The 17577-nt window shown below is 40.2% G+C and overlaps 1 protein-coding gene across 1 annotated transcript in view; it reads left to right on the top strand.

Annotated features, from left to right (window-relative positions):
- The window catches only part of LOC101857747 (dolichyl-diphosphooligosaccharide--protein glycosyltransferase subunit STT3A), a 21528-nt gene continuing 3951 nt past the window's right edge, over nucleotides 1-17577 (top strand). The window contains exons 1-14 of the mRNA XM_005108181.3: nucleotides 1-100; nucleotides 2830-2949; nucleotides 3363-3545; nucleotides 5496-5641; nucleotides 6100-6297; nucleotides 6862-6972; nucleotides 7723-7803; nucleotides 9467-9623; nucleotides 10588-10823; nucleotides 11945-12106; nucleotides 12659-12847; nucleotides 13950-14066; nucleotides 15227-15329; nucleotides 15842-16030. Of these exons, the coding sequence (XP_005108238.1) occupies nucleotides 2841-2949; nucleotides 3363-3545; nucleotides 5496-5641; nucleotides 6100-6297; nucleotides 6862-6972; nucleotides 7723-7803; nucleotides 9467-9623; nucleotides 10588-10823; nucleotides 11945-12106; nucleotides 12659-12847; nucleotides 13950-14066; nucleotides 15227-15329; nucleotides 15842-16030 (1981 nt within the window). The 5' untranslated portion in view covers nucleotides 1-100; nucleotides 2830-2840. The remainder of the gene's footprint in view (nucleotides 101-2829; nucleotides 2950-3362; nucleotides 3546-5495; nucleotides 5642-6099; nucleotides 6298-6861; nucleotides 6973-7722; nucleotides 7804-9466; nucleotides 9624-10587; nucleotides 10824-11944; nucleotides 12107-12658; nucleotides 12848-13949; nucleotides 14067-15226; nucleotides 15330-15841; nucleotides 16031-17577) is intronic.

Below are 17577 nucleotides of genomic sequence, written 5' to 3'. Positions count from 1 at the left end.
CTGTCTTGTTACAAAATTGCCGGTGTGTGTAGTCGTGTACACTCGCCAGCAGACACTCGGAGAATACGTTGGAAAAGATACTGAAATTGGAAACTGAAAGGTACAGTTGTGATTTGTTAAAAGAGCATATTCGTGCATGCTGTTAAAAGTCATTTATATGCATTTCTGAATTTGATAACAAAATGTGGCAAATCCGCCTGGACTCCACTCTTTTATAGCGAATCTAATATCTAGAATCTAAATCTAGGCCAATAACACACGACACGTCTTCCAAGTGTACCACACTTACAACACGAGCATGGGTGGGGATAAAACAATTTTGGTGTTGTATTGGGCCAAGTATGTGGCAAGTATATAAGTGGATCCTCGTCCCATTACTGAACAAACTCAGCCTCAAGATATAAATATGGTGTTTCCATCTTCAAAGGGCTCTGTCTTGAAAGATGCATAGATCTAGTTTCCTCATGCCATCATTCAATTTCGGCTCAATTTCAATTGCTGTTCTGTGGAAATACAAAGCAAGGGGATGATTAGATCTAGAGTACGTCGCTGTGGTCAGATGTAGGCCTAGAGGTTACGTCACATCATTTGCAGACATTTATTGACTAATATCTAGATCTAGCTAGTGACGTCATTGAGGGATTCCCACTTTGTTGTCAGTCATGTTGGCAACACGACCGCACGACTGCAGCCGAACTGAATAGTAGGCCTACTCTTAGTCTTCTTCTTCTTCTCAATGTACATACATAGTGCACGGCATCAGAATCAATCTGGGCGGAAGAAGGGTGCTGCACAGTCGCAGACGAAGGAACGGATCAGTTTCTGCAAGTTTCAAAGAACATAGATCTCAGCCCTATCCATTGGGCATTGGCAGGCTGCCGGCTGTTGTCGTTGACAACAAAGTGGGAACCCCTCAATGACGTCAAACAAGATGGCTGTTACTATAAATATAACATTGACCTATGATGTACATCTAACATTCTCTAATTTAGCAATGCCAATCGCCAACTGCGCCTTGGGCCGAAAATCGGCCTCTGCGCGAGGGGTAATTTTTGGGCCGCTCGGAATCAGAAGTGACTCTTCTATGTATAGTTACGGGAAAACTCCTGAACGAAAATAAATGAAACTCGGCAACCAATCAGAGAAAAAGTTAAACTAACAACATGCCAGCGTAAATCCCGAACGATTACTAGATTAGAACCGGAGATATTGCCGTGTTTACATTGTGCGAATTTCCTCTGCGGTTTGAAAAGTAAGCGGAGCTGCGGGTTGATCGCCGACCACACAAGCGCCCCACATGTCTTCTTTATTGCTGTAAAATATCAGATCTCTGCATTTAGTAGATTTTACGTACCAACATAAAATTACCACCCATCTATTGATAAAACACTAGAGCTGGAAACTAGATCACGCATTCCTAACGCGAGGTGCCGGCATGCAAGAGGCGTGTGCTCGCTAGGCGGCATGTGATTGGCTGCCTATAACTAAATAGGCCACCGATGACTACATCGCGGGTTTTTTCCGATAGCGCTTTACTGAGTTTTAGAAGGGGTGATCGTGTCGCGGTAAAAACGATGTCACGCAATTCAACAAATTTCATGCAAATATCAGTCTTTAAGATCCAAAGTAATAAAGACATCGAAAAAGTGATAGCAGAACTAGATTCTGCACTAAAAAATCACATGAAGAAGCCAAGTTTCATTCATGCTCCAATTCATTACTGACTTTTATGAACAGTTATTTTCCTCAAAATACATCAACAAGACATGTCCCACATTTTGGCGATTTTTTCTTATAAGGTCCTCCAACATTTTGCAAACAAAAATCTCAATAACCTTTTTATTTATCAATGGAGTTTTAAAATTTAAAAAACCCATAGTTCTTAGAATTTACTCTATTTTCATTTAAGCCCATTTTTAAGCAATTTGGATGAAAATTTAATTTTTCATTGTCATTGCTATCTAATTATCTGCTTGTAACTTGTAATAGAAATTGGGGTAGATTCTATGTAAGTTGACAGAGTCTGGTTTTATTTTTGGCCAGCTCTATTTCTCCGAAGGCTCTGGAAAATAAACTTGAACTCTGTTTCTCCGAACGGTTTCCATTCTCGACATTTGTTGAAAATAATTGCAAGTGGAGTGGCCTGTGAATGTGTGTCTGTGAGTGAGTGTGTGTGTGTGCGTGTGTGTGTAAAAAGTGTGTACGAGGTGGGGGGGCGTGGAGGGATTTTTTTTGTTTACATGAAGGATTTTAGTTTTTGCTTTAGGGTGACTAAATGTAAAATAGGTTAGTGCCAAGGTTGATCAGTCTTGTTTTCTCGCAGTACCTTTTGAAGGCATTTTCAAATGAAGCATAGTCCGGGAACGTTGCCCCAAAAGCACTACTGAAGTATCTGAATATTCAGACATTTAAAAATCTCTAGCTCTAGAAATTGAATTTGATGCTAAAAATGCTTCTTCGGGGACCACTCTGAACTGTCCATTTTTAGTTTTAAAGTTTTTAAGGTATCGAATTTATTTTAGTCATTGATTCATATCAAGCCTGTGATAGCAAATAGGCAAAGAGGCAAAATAATGGCATCTTTAAAACTTAAGTTGATGCTTCCTTCGGCTGTGAGCTCACAGTGTGGATTTCCTTTGCCTTATTTTACCATGTTTTTTATTTTTTAAAGGATATTTCTTTGGGGGTGGGGGGGGATCTAAATTGTGGTGACACCCCCCTTCGTTCCATGCTAGCTGCAGGATGAACGTTGCCCTTGAATTGTACTGTAAACATTTTGTTTGTCAACAAGTTATTAATTATGCCCTTTCAAACCTTTTGTTTTTCCAGCTGCCTTAGCCATGAAGACGTCTCAAGGGACCTGGGGTCTGCAGTGGCTCCTGAAGATGTCTCCAGATAAGCAAGACACGCTGTTGAAGATGGTCATTCTCGCTGTAGCAGCTGTATTGTGTAAGACAAGTTTTTGCATTTCATAGAGGTGCCTGAATAGTTGATGGTTTATTTTTGCAAGCTGTTGTACCATGGTGATAGCTGTACTTTTTTCTTCTGAGTTATTGTAACCGTAAAAATCCTGATTGCTTCTGTTGTTCTTGATCAAGCATCTGTTTCCTTTTACTGAAACATAAAAAGCAATACGGCAGGCTATGCTCCCATTCTTGAAAGGTTGCCAGCCTACAAATTTGCTCTTCTGGCTACATATGATAGCGAGATTATGTCAAAACATAATTATGCATGTGGCTGAATTCATCAATATTATTTTTACCTTTTTTCCCCTTGACAGTTGTAGACTTAAAGCTAGTCATTATCAAGACTGCTGTCATACTTGTTATCCATAGGTTTTTTATAATATTTATAATCTACAGCTTTTTCCACTCGTCTGTTCTCTGTGCTGCGGTTTGAGAGTGTCATCCACGAGTTTGATCCTTATTTCAACTACCGCACGACCCGCTTTTTGGCTGAAGAAGGGTTTTACAACTTCCACAACTGGTTTGATGACAGAGCGTGGTATCCTCTTGGCAGAATTATTGGTGGCACCATCTACCCAGGTACTGCAGTGTTATTTCCCCTTTGTGTCGACTTGTCTGCTCAGGACTTGACTTCTTTCAACTTAACGTCACTTAAATCCTGGGGGGGGGTTATTTGGTTTCTTTTCTTTACTGAAGCATTTAGACAACTATCAAACATTGTGAAAGACTGGTATCACCAGTTAACTTATTTCCCACATGTTCCATTATGTTGGTGCTCTTATAAAACTTCGATCATTAGTCAACTTTTTAAAAAATTGAATTAAAACCCGGCATTTATTATTTGATGCATTAAGTTTAAAGCTTAGTCTGTGGGGCTCTCGTGGCCTAGAGGTTAAGGTGTTGACCTCTCATTCAAAAGGTCCCGGGTTCGAATTCGGGTAGCGACCGAAACATTTTTTTCTCTAAATTTGTCTCTTTTCACCTCATTTCCTGCTCTCTAGCAATGTTCTGTCGTTTGCTTTCGTCTCCTCTTTCTGCTCCCACCCCCTCACCTCCTTTGCCCCTTCCGCTGGGCTCCTAATTCTTTCTGCCGCCTTTCTACTGCTACTCCTACGCTTCTTCTTACTGCTGTCTTTCTGCCACACACCTGATCTTCTGGTAGGAAAGATCTACACCTAGCCTTCTCGGACAAGGGCGAAAAATCTCGGAGGGCTCGTGTGCAAGTTGGGAACGTTAAAGATCCCTTGGTGGTCTAAAATTAGGTACCAGAAACTAAATTTTCAAAGTAGCTGTATGCCTAATTTATCTGCTCCATTTGAAAGGCCTATATCCACTGAGCATTTTGGTACCATTCTTTAACCTCTCAGTCAATTTTAAAGAAAACGGTAGTTGTTTAAAATTTGATCAAATTTGTTAAAGTCAGTCACTGGCTGCACCCCATGTTTGACAGACAATAAAAGAGTACCAAGTGCACTAAACATCTCAACATTAACAGAGTACAATCACTATAACAAATTTATGGACCTAATTTTTTTCAAGACTGTGAAATCATTACAAATCAGTATTTTATCGCCTAAAACACGATGATCTGTCGTTATTTCGACAAAAACACCGAGCGTTGATCCGGCCGGCGCCACACCGGGCCCCGTGGCGAACGAGTCGGCTTATACTGTAGTGTACCCTGCGTGCGGGGTCACATGATTTCCGAGTCTCGTGGAAGGATTGATGTAAAATAATTCCAATGTGGTTACTTATTCCAATAGAAAATAAACCGATCTTTTTTCCTTTTTCAAGCCGGTATTTTACATATTTTGTGTAAAAAGTTATCTTCAAACATTTTGACAGCATTTTTAAAAGCTTTTTGTTTAAACGCCAAAGGCCAAATATATACCACGGGAAAACCCGTTTAGAGCTCTACAGTTCTCTGCCAATGAAAAGACGGTATTTAATCATCGTAAACATCGCTCGTTCGGCGAAGCATTTGAATGCACGCATGTCAATTTTTTAACCGGCCGACCACGCATTCCGACCGCGAGGGGCTTCACTTTCGTCGGCGATTCTCCAGCTCCTAATAATCGGACATTCAAACAACTTACACCACTGTAACGAGGAAAAGCTGAACTTTTATAAGGTGTACGGCATTTGGTGTTTTATAGCGAAAGAGCAAAGAAACAGCTATCGGAATTTCCCTGATTTCACTGATACCATGCGATCGGAAGGCCACGAGTGCCCGCGAGACCGTGTTTACGCTACCTACTAAAATCTATAAGAGTAGGCTTCGGCCGCCACCCGTGCAAAATTCAAAATTTCCTACCAACTGAAAATATTAGGTGTTATTCGTTTAGTCTGTCAACTGGAGTTTGATAAGGCACACTTTGTGTTTAGTTTGACTTTTTTGTCGTCAAGCTGTTAGTCATCCCGTCTACTGGTGCTATGCTTAAAATAGTGAGTTCAAAGGATGTAAGTACTATTTCTTACTTTTTTCCCACTTTTTTCTAAAATCTTTTTTCTGGGTTTCCCACCCCACAGGTCTCATGGTAACATCAGCTTTGATCTACCATGTCATGAACTTCTTCCATCTGACCATTGATGTGAGGAATGTTTGTGTGTTCTTGGCACCTCTGTTCTCCAGTTTCACCACCATCGTCACTTTCTACTTCACAAAAGAACTCAGGGTTTGTAAAGTCCTCCCAGATTGCGTGAGACAGGAAAAAAAATTATCGTTGGCCAGCTGTTAAAATGTATTACTCCCAAAATTCTGAAAATACTTTTATATTGCTGTTTCATAATCTGTGGTATTGGTTGAATGAGCTTGAAAAATATTTTGTCAAATTTCAAATTCTAACTGTGGATAAAAAGCAAGAAAAGATACATAAAGATGGTACACTAGTTAAAAAGAATGAAACCTTTTATCTCTTAAAATCATAAAACACTCATTTGTTAAATAAAGTTTCCATAATGAAAAGGTACAGGTTGTGCACAAATCTCTTATCATGGGCAAATACGGTAGAACCCTTACTAAAACATAAAGAACACTTTATGGTTTCCTTATTTGATGGTCCCTATTGCTTAATGTTGAGCGTCTCCTCTGTGATGTTATCTTCTTGTACTAACTTGTTATCGTTATTTGCAGGATGCTTCTGCCGGTCTGGTGGCTGCTGCTATGCTTTCCATCGTCCCTGGCTACATCTCTAGGTCCGTAGCAGGGTCTTATGATAACGAGGGTATTGCCATCTTCTGCATGCTGCTCACCTACACCCTGTGGATCAAGTCCGTCAAAACTGGATCTATCTTCTGGGGAGCCCTCTGTGCTCTGGCATACTTTTACATGGTGAGGACTCTTCTATCTGTCTGTTGTGGTGATACAAAACACCACCAAAGATATAGTTGTAAAGTGGTAGGCGGGTGCTCAGGTGTGGTTTGTTCCTTTCTTTCCTGTCGAAACAATCTATAGTTCTTATCTCTCCTCCTTTTATGTGTGTGTTCCTTTATTGTAACACCTCTATTCTTTGTCACTTAAATGATATAATTGTGTTGCAAACACCATATAACATTTACTAAATAGTTCAATGTAAAAATACTTGTTTTGTTTCTAAATAGAAGAGGATTGGCAGGGGTACTCAGTTTAGTAGGTCTATTCGTTCATCAGTTTTGTCTCCTACCCTTGTTTGATTTTTCTTTCTTTCTTTTTTTTTTCGTCTGTCTGACTCTGTCTCTCTGTCTGACTCTTTCTTTTTTTGAAGCTTGTGTTTGGATGGCACCATATGTGTTATTAGATCAATGTGCGTCTCTGTTTTCAAACTAAGAACACATTTTTTTTTCCTGTTTCGGTCTTTTATGGAGTTCATGTTGATAAAGCTCTTTTTCATTTTACTCTTGTACTTCTGTATTTTAGGTGTCGTCTTGGGGAGGCTACGTGTTCTTGATCAACTTGATTCCCCTTCATGTCTTGATGTTGATGATCACCGGTCGCTTTTCTCATCGCATCTACGTTGCCTTCTCCACTGTAAGTATTGATTATTAAAAATTGATGTAAGTAGGTAAGAACGATCTCATAGTGAAACTAAGTATTCGAACATAGAAGAGAGCGTACAATTTTAAAAGAACTACTCTTACACAACAACAACAAAAAGTCTGTGATTCAGTATTGTGTAACTGGATGAAGAACCACTCACTGTGGTGCTGATATTCTAAGGTTATGATTGAAGTAAAACATTGCATTTATTCAGTTACATTGTGTTTCTGGGCTGTGCTTAGAACTGGTGGGATAGGCACTTCTCATCAAGAATCAGCTCGGAATGGAAACCATTAATAGAACCACCGAAGGAAGAGGGAACAGCAGTGAATGCATAGATCTGGATTATGTTGATCCTTGTTCTACAAACAAATAGTAAGCATATATGTGCAACTTTACTGTTTCGTCTGGATTTTTGTAATTTTTTCAACCCAGTGCTTTTCTTGTTTCTTTGTATGAATTTGTGATACCTGTCAAGTTAAAAAGAAAAAAGAAATGATGTCTTTGCTTCTTTGATTTTGCAGGGCTTATTGAAATGAAATATTCTGGTTATATGTCCTTCTTGGGTTTTTTTTGTTTGTTTTATCTTTTTGTAAATGAAAGTAATTTTTGCTTTGCGCTTTGATCACATTAAATCTTTTGTAGTAAAACATTGTAATCCCTTGCTTTATTTCCTAACATCTGCTTTTTGCAGCAGCATTGTTCTGTTATTTTAGATTTTCTCTCCTTTTTTTTTTTCAGGTGTATTGTCTGGGAACCATCCTGTCTATGCAAATCTCTTTTGTCGGATTCCAACCTGTCCAGTCCAGTGAACACATGGCTGTGAGTATACAATATCTTTTCTCCTTTCACTTCCGCCAATCAAAAAAAAAGAGAAAATAATGTTCATAGAAAGAGAAAGTGGGTGGTTGGCGGGTGCTCTGCTGTGGTTTGCTTCTTCTTCCCTATCAAACATCTATCGTCCTTATCTCTCCTTCTTTTTTGTATTTGTTACTCTCTTGTAACACCTCTAATCTTCGGCACTTTTATAAAACTAAATAGAAAGAGAAATAAGCACTGATGCTGTGCCCATACAGAAGTATTCCTATGACCTTTAAAGTTAAGCATGCATCAGAATAGGTAGCGTAAACACGGCCTCGCGGGCACTCGCGGCCTTCCGACTGCGTGGTATCGGTAAAATCGGGTTAATTCCGATCTTTGTTTCTTTGCTCTTTCGCTATAAAACACCAAATGCCGTACACCTTGTAAAAGTTCAGCTTTTCCTCATTACAATGGTGTAAGTTGTTTATATGTCCGATTATTAGGAGCTGGAGAATCGCCGACGAAAGCGAAGCCCCTCGCGGTCAGAATGCGAGGTCGGCCGGTTGAAAAATTGACACGCGTGCATTCAAATACTTCGCGGAACGATGGATGATTAAATACCGTCTTTTCATTGGCGGAGAACTGTAGAGCTTTAAACGGGCTTTCCCGTGATATAAGTTTAGCCTTTGGCGTCTTTATAGAAAGCTTTTAAAACTACCGTCAAAATGTTTAAAGATCACTTTTTACACCAAATGTGTAAAATACCGGCTTATAAAAAATTTTAATTAAAAGATCAGTTCATTTTCTATTAGAATAAAGTAATTAAATTGGAATTATTTTACATCAATCCTTCCGCGAGACTCAGAAAGCATGTGACCCCGCACGCGGGGTACACTACAGTATAGAGCCAACTCGCTCGCCGCGGGGGCCGGTGCGACGCCGGCCGGGTCAACGCTCGGTGTTTTTGTCGAAATAACGACAGATATCATGTTTGAGGTGATAAAGTACTGATTTGTAAAGATCTCACAGTCTTGAAAAAAATTATGCTCCATATATTTGTTATAGTGATTGTACTCTGTTAATGCGGAGATGTTTAGTGGACTTGTTACTTTTTTATTGTCTGTCAAACATGGGGTTGCAGCCAGTGACTGACTTTAACAAATTTGATCAAATTTTAAACAACTACAATTTTCTTAAAAATTGGCGGAGATGTTAAAGAATGGTACCAAAATGCTCAGTGGATATAGGCCTTTCAAATGGAACAGATAAATTTGGCATACAGCTAGTTTGAAAATTTAGTTTCTGGTACCTAATCAGAATACCATTGAGTTACAGTCAGAATTCAGAGTAAGTATCTACCTTCACACTATTAATGTCTATAATTACTGTTCATTGATAAAATGCATGTGACTGTGAGCCTGTTTGCGAGTGCAAGCATACCATTATATTACTATGGTTATGCGCACAGGTGTGTGTGGAAGAGAGGATGTGTGAGGGAAGAATGTGTGTGTATGTGTACTTGGTGGAAAGATACTTTAAGATAAAGAGTTAATAAGTTATGAGGATTTTTTTGGGAAAGTTTTTGTTTTAACAGAGTCAGTCTGTCCTGTACTCTATAAAGTCACGTAACTCATTTTGCCATCCAACAACAAGTCTGATCTTGGGGGTATATTTGTATTTGCAGGCCCTTGGCGTGTTTGGTTTGTGCCAAGTCCATGCCTTTGTCGACTATCTTCGCTCCAAGATGTCCAAAGACCATTTCAACATTCTGTTCAGAAGCCTTGTCCTGCTGGTTGGCACTGCTGTGTTTGGTGCTGCTGCTGTTGCAACTGCTCTTGGCAGTATCCTTTGCACTTGAAAGAATTTTTGCTAAAAGCTTGGGGGGGATTCCTTCTGTTATGTTTTATAGTCTAGCTGACACAAAGTAAAGCACGCACTTAGTGAACAGATTTTCAGGTCCCAAGTTTTTTCTTGTATACATGTTTAGTCTTTGTATTTAAAATACATACATAGCGAGATTTGTAAATAGAAAAAAGATTTCAGGGTCCTTCTGTTTTCACTATGTGTGTACAAGATTGCATGTGTAGATATTATATATATTTTTTAAAAAATATCTTCTAAATTCAGAATAAAACCTTTTTGAATTTGTTTTAGTAAAAAATATATAATCTTGACTGATAGGAATAAATTTAAGGTGGCTCATAAAAAATAAGAAGCTTAAGCTGAGTAAAAACAGGCTAAAGTGAAAAACAGCCCTGGAGTTTTGCCCATACTGTGTTGTATGTCAGAGGGATAAGTCCTGAGAACATCGTGCCACCAGACGACTGTCTTGCTTGATTGTCTCTGGTTAATACATAGTGCTTGTGGTTGCGGTGGCGGAGCGGTTAGTGTGCTCGTCTTTGAAGCGGAAAGTCCAGGTTTGAGCCTCGGTTTGGACATGCTTTTTTTCCCCCCCTCCTGCTCAACCAGCAGTAATGGGTACCTGACTTTGAGTTGAGGAAGTAAAGGCGGCATGGAAAGGAACTGGCCATCCTACCACAGTATGTCGAAGGCCCAGGAAGTTGTCTCACGAACAAGGCAATCCCCAGTGTCCAGATCGGATCGGGAACAACTTTTTACTTAGTGCTTAGCTTAGCGTTTTAGTCTTCATTCATATACATGATTAATCATACAGGGAAGCAAATCAAAGGATTTCTTTATGCTTTATTTTTTATGTGAATACGTTTTTGAAATTTCCTGCTGTTTATGTACAGGATTATTTTGTCCCCTGTGCTGTTGTTTCCTTGACCGCTCCCCCCCTCCCAGAAATTGCTCCATGGACTGGCCGTTTCTACTCCCTGCTCGACCCATCTTACGCCAAGAACAACATCCCCATCATCGCCTCCGTCTCTGAGCATCAGCCAACCACCTGGAGCTCCTTCTACTTTGACCTCCAGCTGCTCATGTTCCTCTTCCCCGTGGGCCTCTACTACTGCTTTGTGAAGCTCACCGATGCCAACATCTTCATCATCATGTACGGTGTGACCAGCATTTACTTTGCTGTAAGTAGTAAAATCCATATTATCATATTAGGTGTAAAATCCATTTTGTTTTCTTATCATATTATGTGTAAAATCCATGTGTTTTTTTGTCATATTATGTGTAAAATTCATGTGTTTTCTTGTCATATTATGTGTAAAATCCATGTGTTTTCTTATTATATTATGCGCAAAATCCATGTGTTTTCTTATCATCATATTATGTGTTTCCGAAACTATATTCAGAGCGCTGTTGTAAAGTGGTACAGTGAAGTTATTTGTTAGTCGGGCCCGTGTGTCACTTTAGTAAGGTCACCTCTGTGGCTCTGTTATGCGACTGCTGTTTAGATTTGTAAATAGCTGTCTCTTTGTTATTTAGCTTTTTGTCCGTTTTTTATTTAGCTTCTGTCTGTCTGTTATTTAGCTTTTCACAATGGTGTATAATTCCAAATGTTTCTCTGCTTGTTGACATTTTAGATATAAGTTTGCCCTAATGTATCTTTATAACAGAAAGTTGGTACTTTTGTCTTTTGATTGTATGGCTACTGTACAATATGCCTGTAGATGTTCAATTCCGTATTAGTAATATGCAACACTCTATTGTACTCTGTATTGCAAACTTACAGCTTAACGCGAATATGCGTACTCAGACGTTATGCAGTTGCGAGCGCGGTAAAACGTTTACCAAAAGAAAAAAGAATAATAACATGTATATGAGATAAGTCAAATCTTTGCTGGTCTGTCTGCTTCCATTGGGTTGTTTCAAATCAACCCAACTGGCCGTTCTCAGTATTTGGGTGGTTGGAGGGCACGACTGGTAGGTCTAGCTTCTTCTTTCTTTTCCCTTCTCTTGTTTCTGCTTACCTGTCGTACCTTTTCCCATGTTGATGAACACACTTTTTAACTCAAACAAATCAACCAACCTTGAGTGGTTGGCGGTTGCTCTGGTGTGGTTTGCTCCTTCTTTCCTATCGAACATTTATCTTCCTGGTCTCTCTCTCCTTCTTTTTTTGTCTTTGTTTCGCTCTTATAACACCTCTAATCTTCGGCACTTATATGACCTTATTGTGTTGCAAGTGCTGTAAAACTCGAACGAAAACTAAAAACAAGCCAACCATTCTCAATAAAACGTGATTTGTGTGCAGGGTGTGATGGTACGTCTGATGTTGGTGCTGGCCCCTGTCATGTGCGTCCTGGGAGGCATTGGCATGTCAGCTGTCCTGACAACCTACATGAAGAACCTGGACAATCCAATGAAGGAAAAGAAGAGCAAGAAAATTGAGTCAAACTACCCGCTCAAGAATGAGGTAAGTTCCGGAGACAAGGGTGGAGCATGTGTATTGCATGTTGAATATATAATACAGTATGACTTTTGATAGGTCGAACACAGATGACTCGATTTCACGCATCCGTCGAACTGTGTCTTCGGTTGCAGTTTTTTTTTCTCCTGCTTTATCTTTGTAAGATATCCCTCACACTACGGACCCCTCGAATTACATAGGCCGGTCCCGACGAATTCGAGCTATCCATTTTATATTATATATATATAGAGAGAGAGGGGGTAGAAGTTGGGTAAAATATTCATTGAAGGAAAATAAAGCTCTTTGTTGCATATTTAAGTAAGATTTGTTCGTCAGTGATTAGATTCTGTTATTCCAGTTTAGTTTTGCATTTTGGTCTAATGCTTGCTTTATTGTATTTGTTTTTGAATTCTCATACTGTTTATATTTCAGGTGGTGTTTCTTCATAGTCTCTGCAGTGTCATTGGGCTTATTAGTTTTCAGTAGTTTTAACAATCGGCATGAAACTTTGCTGCTTGGAAGAAGTCATTCTGTATTCCTGCAATATCCCCCCCTCAGATTGCCAGCTGTGTGGTTATCATGATGACGACTTTCCTCCTGTTCTACACCTTCCACTGCACCTGGGTGACCTCGGAGGCCTACTCCTCTCCCTCCATCGTTCTCTCGGCTCGCGGAGGGGACGGCAGCAGGATCATCTTTGACGACTTCAGGGAGGCTTACTACTGGCTCAGGCACAACACCCCCGAGGTGAAGATACACAAACACACATACATGCACATACACACTACACGCCCTCACACACACATACACACAAACAGACACACACACACACACACAGTATTTGCTTCTATTTATTTCAAGCTCACCTTCCTTAATTTTAAAAAAAAATCTTTTTCTATTAATGTCTGATTGCGATCAGAAGTGGTGCAGATATTGTGGGGGTGAGTGGGTTTGGTTTTACTTCTTTTCTTACTATTGTTTCTGTCTATCTTTCTGTTTCCATGAGCACAATGAATGTATTAATATGTAGGGGGGCTCTCGTGGCCTAAAGATTAAGGTGTTCGCCTCTCATTCAAAGGTCCCAGGATCGAATCCGAGTAGCGACCAAAAATGTTCTTCTCTAACAATTGACTTCGTTCACCTCCTTCGCTGCTGTCTAGCAATGTTCTGTTGTCTGCTTTCATCTCCACTTTCTGCCCCACCCCCTCACCTCCTTTGCCCCCTCTTCTGGGCTCCTGACTCTTTCTACTGCTCCTCCTTGGCTCCTTACTGCTGTCCTTCAGCCACACCCCTGATCTTCTGGTAGGAAAGATCAACACCTAGCCTTCTCGGACAAGGGCGTAAAATCTCGGAGGTCCCGTGTGCGAGTTGCGCTCTTTAAAGATCCCTTGGTGGTCTAAAATCGATAAGAGTAGGCTTCATGTGGGGCAAAATTCAAAATTTCCTACCAACTGAAAAATGTTAAATGTGTCCCACACGCTCATATGACCTTATGCAGTTGCGAGTGCCCTAAAACACTTGCCAAAATAATATTTTTTTATATTGGTATGTCGGTGTGCTTTTTGTTCCTCAAAGAGGCAATCAGCAGTAACATGCTTGTATTGTCCTGTGTTGCCAATGTGGTGCTGATGCAACTTGTAGATTTATTCTCATCGAAATACATTTACTAGAAAAGACTACTCTGCTTGGTAGACTGGGAGCAGATGGGCATGATACATTCTTCCAGCAGCAGTCTCCTCAACAGTGTACTGTTGTCTTGGACAGATCGACGATTATTTTATATTGTATTGTATTGCATTGTGTTGTATATTATATCATATTATATTATATTATATTTGACTGTCTGCAGGATGCTAAAGTGATGTCGTGGTGGGATTATGGCTACCAGATTACTGCAATGGCAAACAGGACCATTCTTGTTGATAACAATACTTGGAACAACACGCATATTTCCCGTGTGGGACAGGTGAGATCTATCAGTTTTTCTGTGGCTTGATTTTACTAAACAGGCTGGCAGGAGGAAGTTGATCGAGTGATATTGTTTGGTAGTGTCCACACATGACACGGAATGTGGTTATAGTTCGCTACCTCAGAATTTTACAAAGTTTTATGTGACATTTTTTGCCAGTTTGAGTTACTAAGACCATGATGTCAGAGACTGAATGTTCTGTTTGCTCTATCAAAATTGTAAGATTATTCGGAGTCGATATCAAGATATTGAAAGAATTCCATTAGTAAAATGAGGACACATAGCGACGCTCAAAATTTTGTACGCCCAATTTCTCAAAACTTGGTACTGAGCTGATACAACTTTGTAACTCTAGGGTAGCGGGTTGTTTAGGCTTTCTTTTTAAATAAAGAATGTGTGTGCATCTTTGTAAGTGTGTTTGTGTGTCTGTGTGTGAGTGTGAGAGAGAGAGAGATGAAGATTGACATTCCAATGGCCTTATGAATTAACCAAGCTGAAGCAAATTTCTCTTGGTGAAAATCAATAGCTATTTTATATTTCTTTCCTGCTTTATTTATGTACAGTGCAGCCTCTCTATAACGACATCATTGGAACCAGAAAAAAAATTACTAATGAAATATAAGGAAAAAATCGGGACTTGGGCACCGTGTCGCAATACAGAGGATGTCGTTGTATCGAAGGTCGTTATACAGAGGCTGCACTGTATAAATAACTGTTTGTGTAAGAACTCAGTCCACCCAAGAGCCTCATTTTATCCCTTTTACAATTTTTTTTTGGTCTCTATAATCGGCAGCAAGAATATACCATGTTCAAAGTATAAAAATTCATCTTGGGGATCTATTACACGTGTTAAATCTGACAGCAGTCCACCCTCTTTGTGATGTCAAAATAAAGCACTGTGCAATTCTGGTTAAAATCCTTTTTTTGTGATCTTCAAAATTCAGCAAGAAAAAGGGTTACTTGCGAGCCTCTTACTTTATTAATTTTGGTACCCTGTTTCCGAATTTGAAATTATTTTCACCATGGGACACGGCATTCAATAAGTTTATAAAAGAAATTTTTAAAATTCTCCTTTGGAAGCACAGTTTGAAGGAATAAAAACAAACTGTATTGCATTTCTTCGTTAACATGAAATGGTGTTGCTGTTTTTTCCTCAGGCCATGGCGTCAACAGAAGATAAAGCATACGAGATAATGCGAGAGCTTGATGTCAACTACGTGTTAGTCATATTTGGAGGATTGACTGGTTATTCCTCTGATGGTAAGAACTTTACAACTTCAGTACGCTGTATGTCACCTTAAAAGTTGCTGCATTGCACCTCTTAGATATTAGATGTATGTTCATTTTGTCCTTCCCCTTGGATGTGTTGATGTATGTGTGTGTGTGTGATTTGGAGGGGAGGGGGTGTTAAAAGGTGGATCCCATGCACATCCTTTTAATGGTGTGATATTGGACACGTACGTGTTCACCTGTGATAGCGGGTGGTTGGCAGATGCCCTCGTGTGGTTTGCTCCTTCTTTCCTATCGAACAACTTTCGTCCCGATCTCTCCTCCTCCTTTTTTTGTGTTTGTTGCTCTCTTGTAACACCTCTATTCTTCTGCACTTGTATGACCTTATTGATTATTGTGTTGCAAAACACAGTAAAACATTAAAACAAACAACTGTGATATTTTTGGTGGCATGTCTTTCTATTGTTTATACGATTTGTTTCCGCGTGGCCGTACATTTTCGCCGTATTGTTTCTTTATTTAATTTTTTTCCCTCTTCTCAGATATCAATAAGTTCCTGTGGATGGTGCGTATCGGCGGCAGCACAGACCGCGGCGCCCACATCAAGGAGTGGGACTACTACACCCCACAGGGCGAGTTCCGGGTGGACAAGGAGGGCTCCTCCACCCTGCTCAACTGCCTTATGTACAAGATGTGCTACTACCGCTTCGGCTCTGTCTACACTGAGGGAGGTCAGTCCTGATCGCTAACTAGATAGCCCCCCACCCCCGCTCCCCCCGAGGCGAAGGGATACAATATTATGTGTTACTTGTTCCCTCTCCTCTTGGATTGGAGGATCCTGAGTCGGAGTCTCCGCAACTTCAGGTTTAAATAAGTATTAAGTTTATACCCTGGTTGTCAACTTGCAGCCTACAACCCCCTTCGAAATTTCCAACTTAGTATTTGCCACTGTACTGTCTACCTACTAAGGTCCTCTCTCCACTTGTCTTTTGGCCCACTAGAATAGACTGATACTAACAAGGTCAACTTAGCAGAGACTGTGCCCACCACTTCGGAACTTCACGACGGTGACATTAAAGATGGTTCCAGTAGATGATTCATCAGAGCAGAGGAAGAAAGGACTAGCGCTAACATAATTTAAAAGCAAAAATCAAACAACTAACAGAAGCATGTCTTCTTAATGATTATATACATAAGCACCATCCCACATCATCACTTATCACCCGTCACCACCACCGTCATTTCTAAAATCATCATTGCTCTCAGATCCTTCACAAAGGTCTATAATTATCTTGAACATCTATATGTAACAGTTATATGCTATAACAATTAAGTACGTAATACACTATTGGACACTATCATAACACCATTTTTCTACTAATAAGATGGCGTCGATATATCATAGACATGGGCAAGGGATAACAAAAAAAAGATAACCCCACCCAGTGAGACAGGGGGGGAAATGATCCCCCCCCCCCCCCCCCTACCCCATCCAGGGCTGTTTTGATAGTGTGGGTGGCCGATTAAACAGGCTGTAAGTTAGGTTCTGTAGCAGTGTCACGGCTCATTAAATCTGCCTAATCTGAAGTCACTATTTCAGTTCATTTCTGGTGTTTTTTTTATATGGCCAAAAATTTCAACTCCTTCACAAATAAGCTCTGCTTCTTATTTTTACATTCCACTCTCCGAATATTCGTAGGTTTATGGCTTTTACTTTCTTGGTTTGTCCTGTTCTCAAGCAAACTTGACGAACTAAGGGCTAACGTGAGACTTCTGCATGAATACAGAGAAGCCTCCGTTCTATGCTTCTCAGAGACCTGGTTCACTGAAGATGCCACCAATGCTAGTGTAGACCTAAAAGGGTTCAAGGTTTTTCAAGGTTTTTCGTACAGACAGGGATGGCTTCTCAAATAAAAGTCATGGTGGAGGTGTGTGTGCGTACATAGACGATCGATGGTGCCGCCCCAATAACATACTGGTTGTCCACCAGTCCTGTTCTCCCCATGTGGAAGTTCTCACTTTACATCTACGTCCGTTCTATCTACCCCGTGAGTTCCCAGGTATATTTATGAATGTTGTGTATATTTGTATATTCCTCCGCACACAAACGTCCCAAATTGCCACCGATACTCTATCCGACCTCATTCACAACCAAACCACAAAATCCTTCTGACGCGGCTATCTTTACTACCGGTGACTTCAACGATTGTACTCTTAACGCCCGCCCTATACAACTTGACCCAGTACGTCGACATTCCAACGAGACGCCAAAGGACAT

Source organism: Aplysia californica, unplaced genomic scaffold (assembly GCF_000002075.1).
Source record: "Aplysia californica isolate F4 #8 unplaced genomic scaffold, AplCal3.0 scaffold00667, whole genome shotgun sequence".
Taxonomy (NCBI): domain Eukaryota; kingdom Metazoa; phylum Mollusca; class Gastropoda; order Aplysiida; family Aplysiidae; genus Aplysia; species Aplysia californica.
Note: the sequence above shows the minus strand (reverse complement) of the source record. Positions and strands in the feature narration are given on the sequence as shown.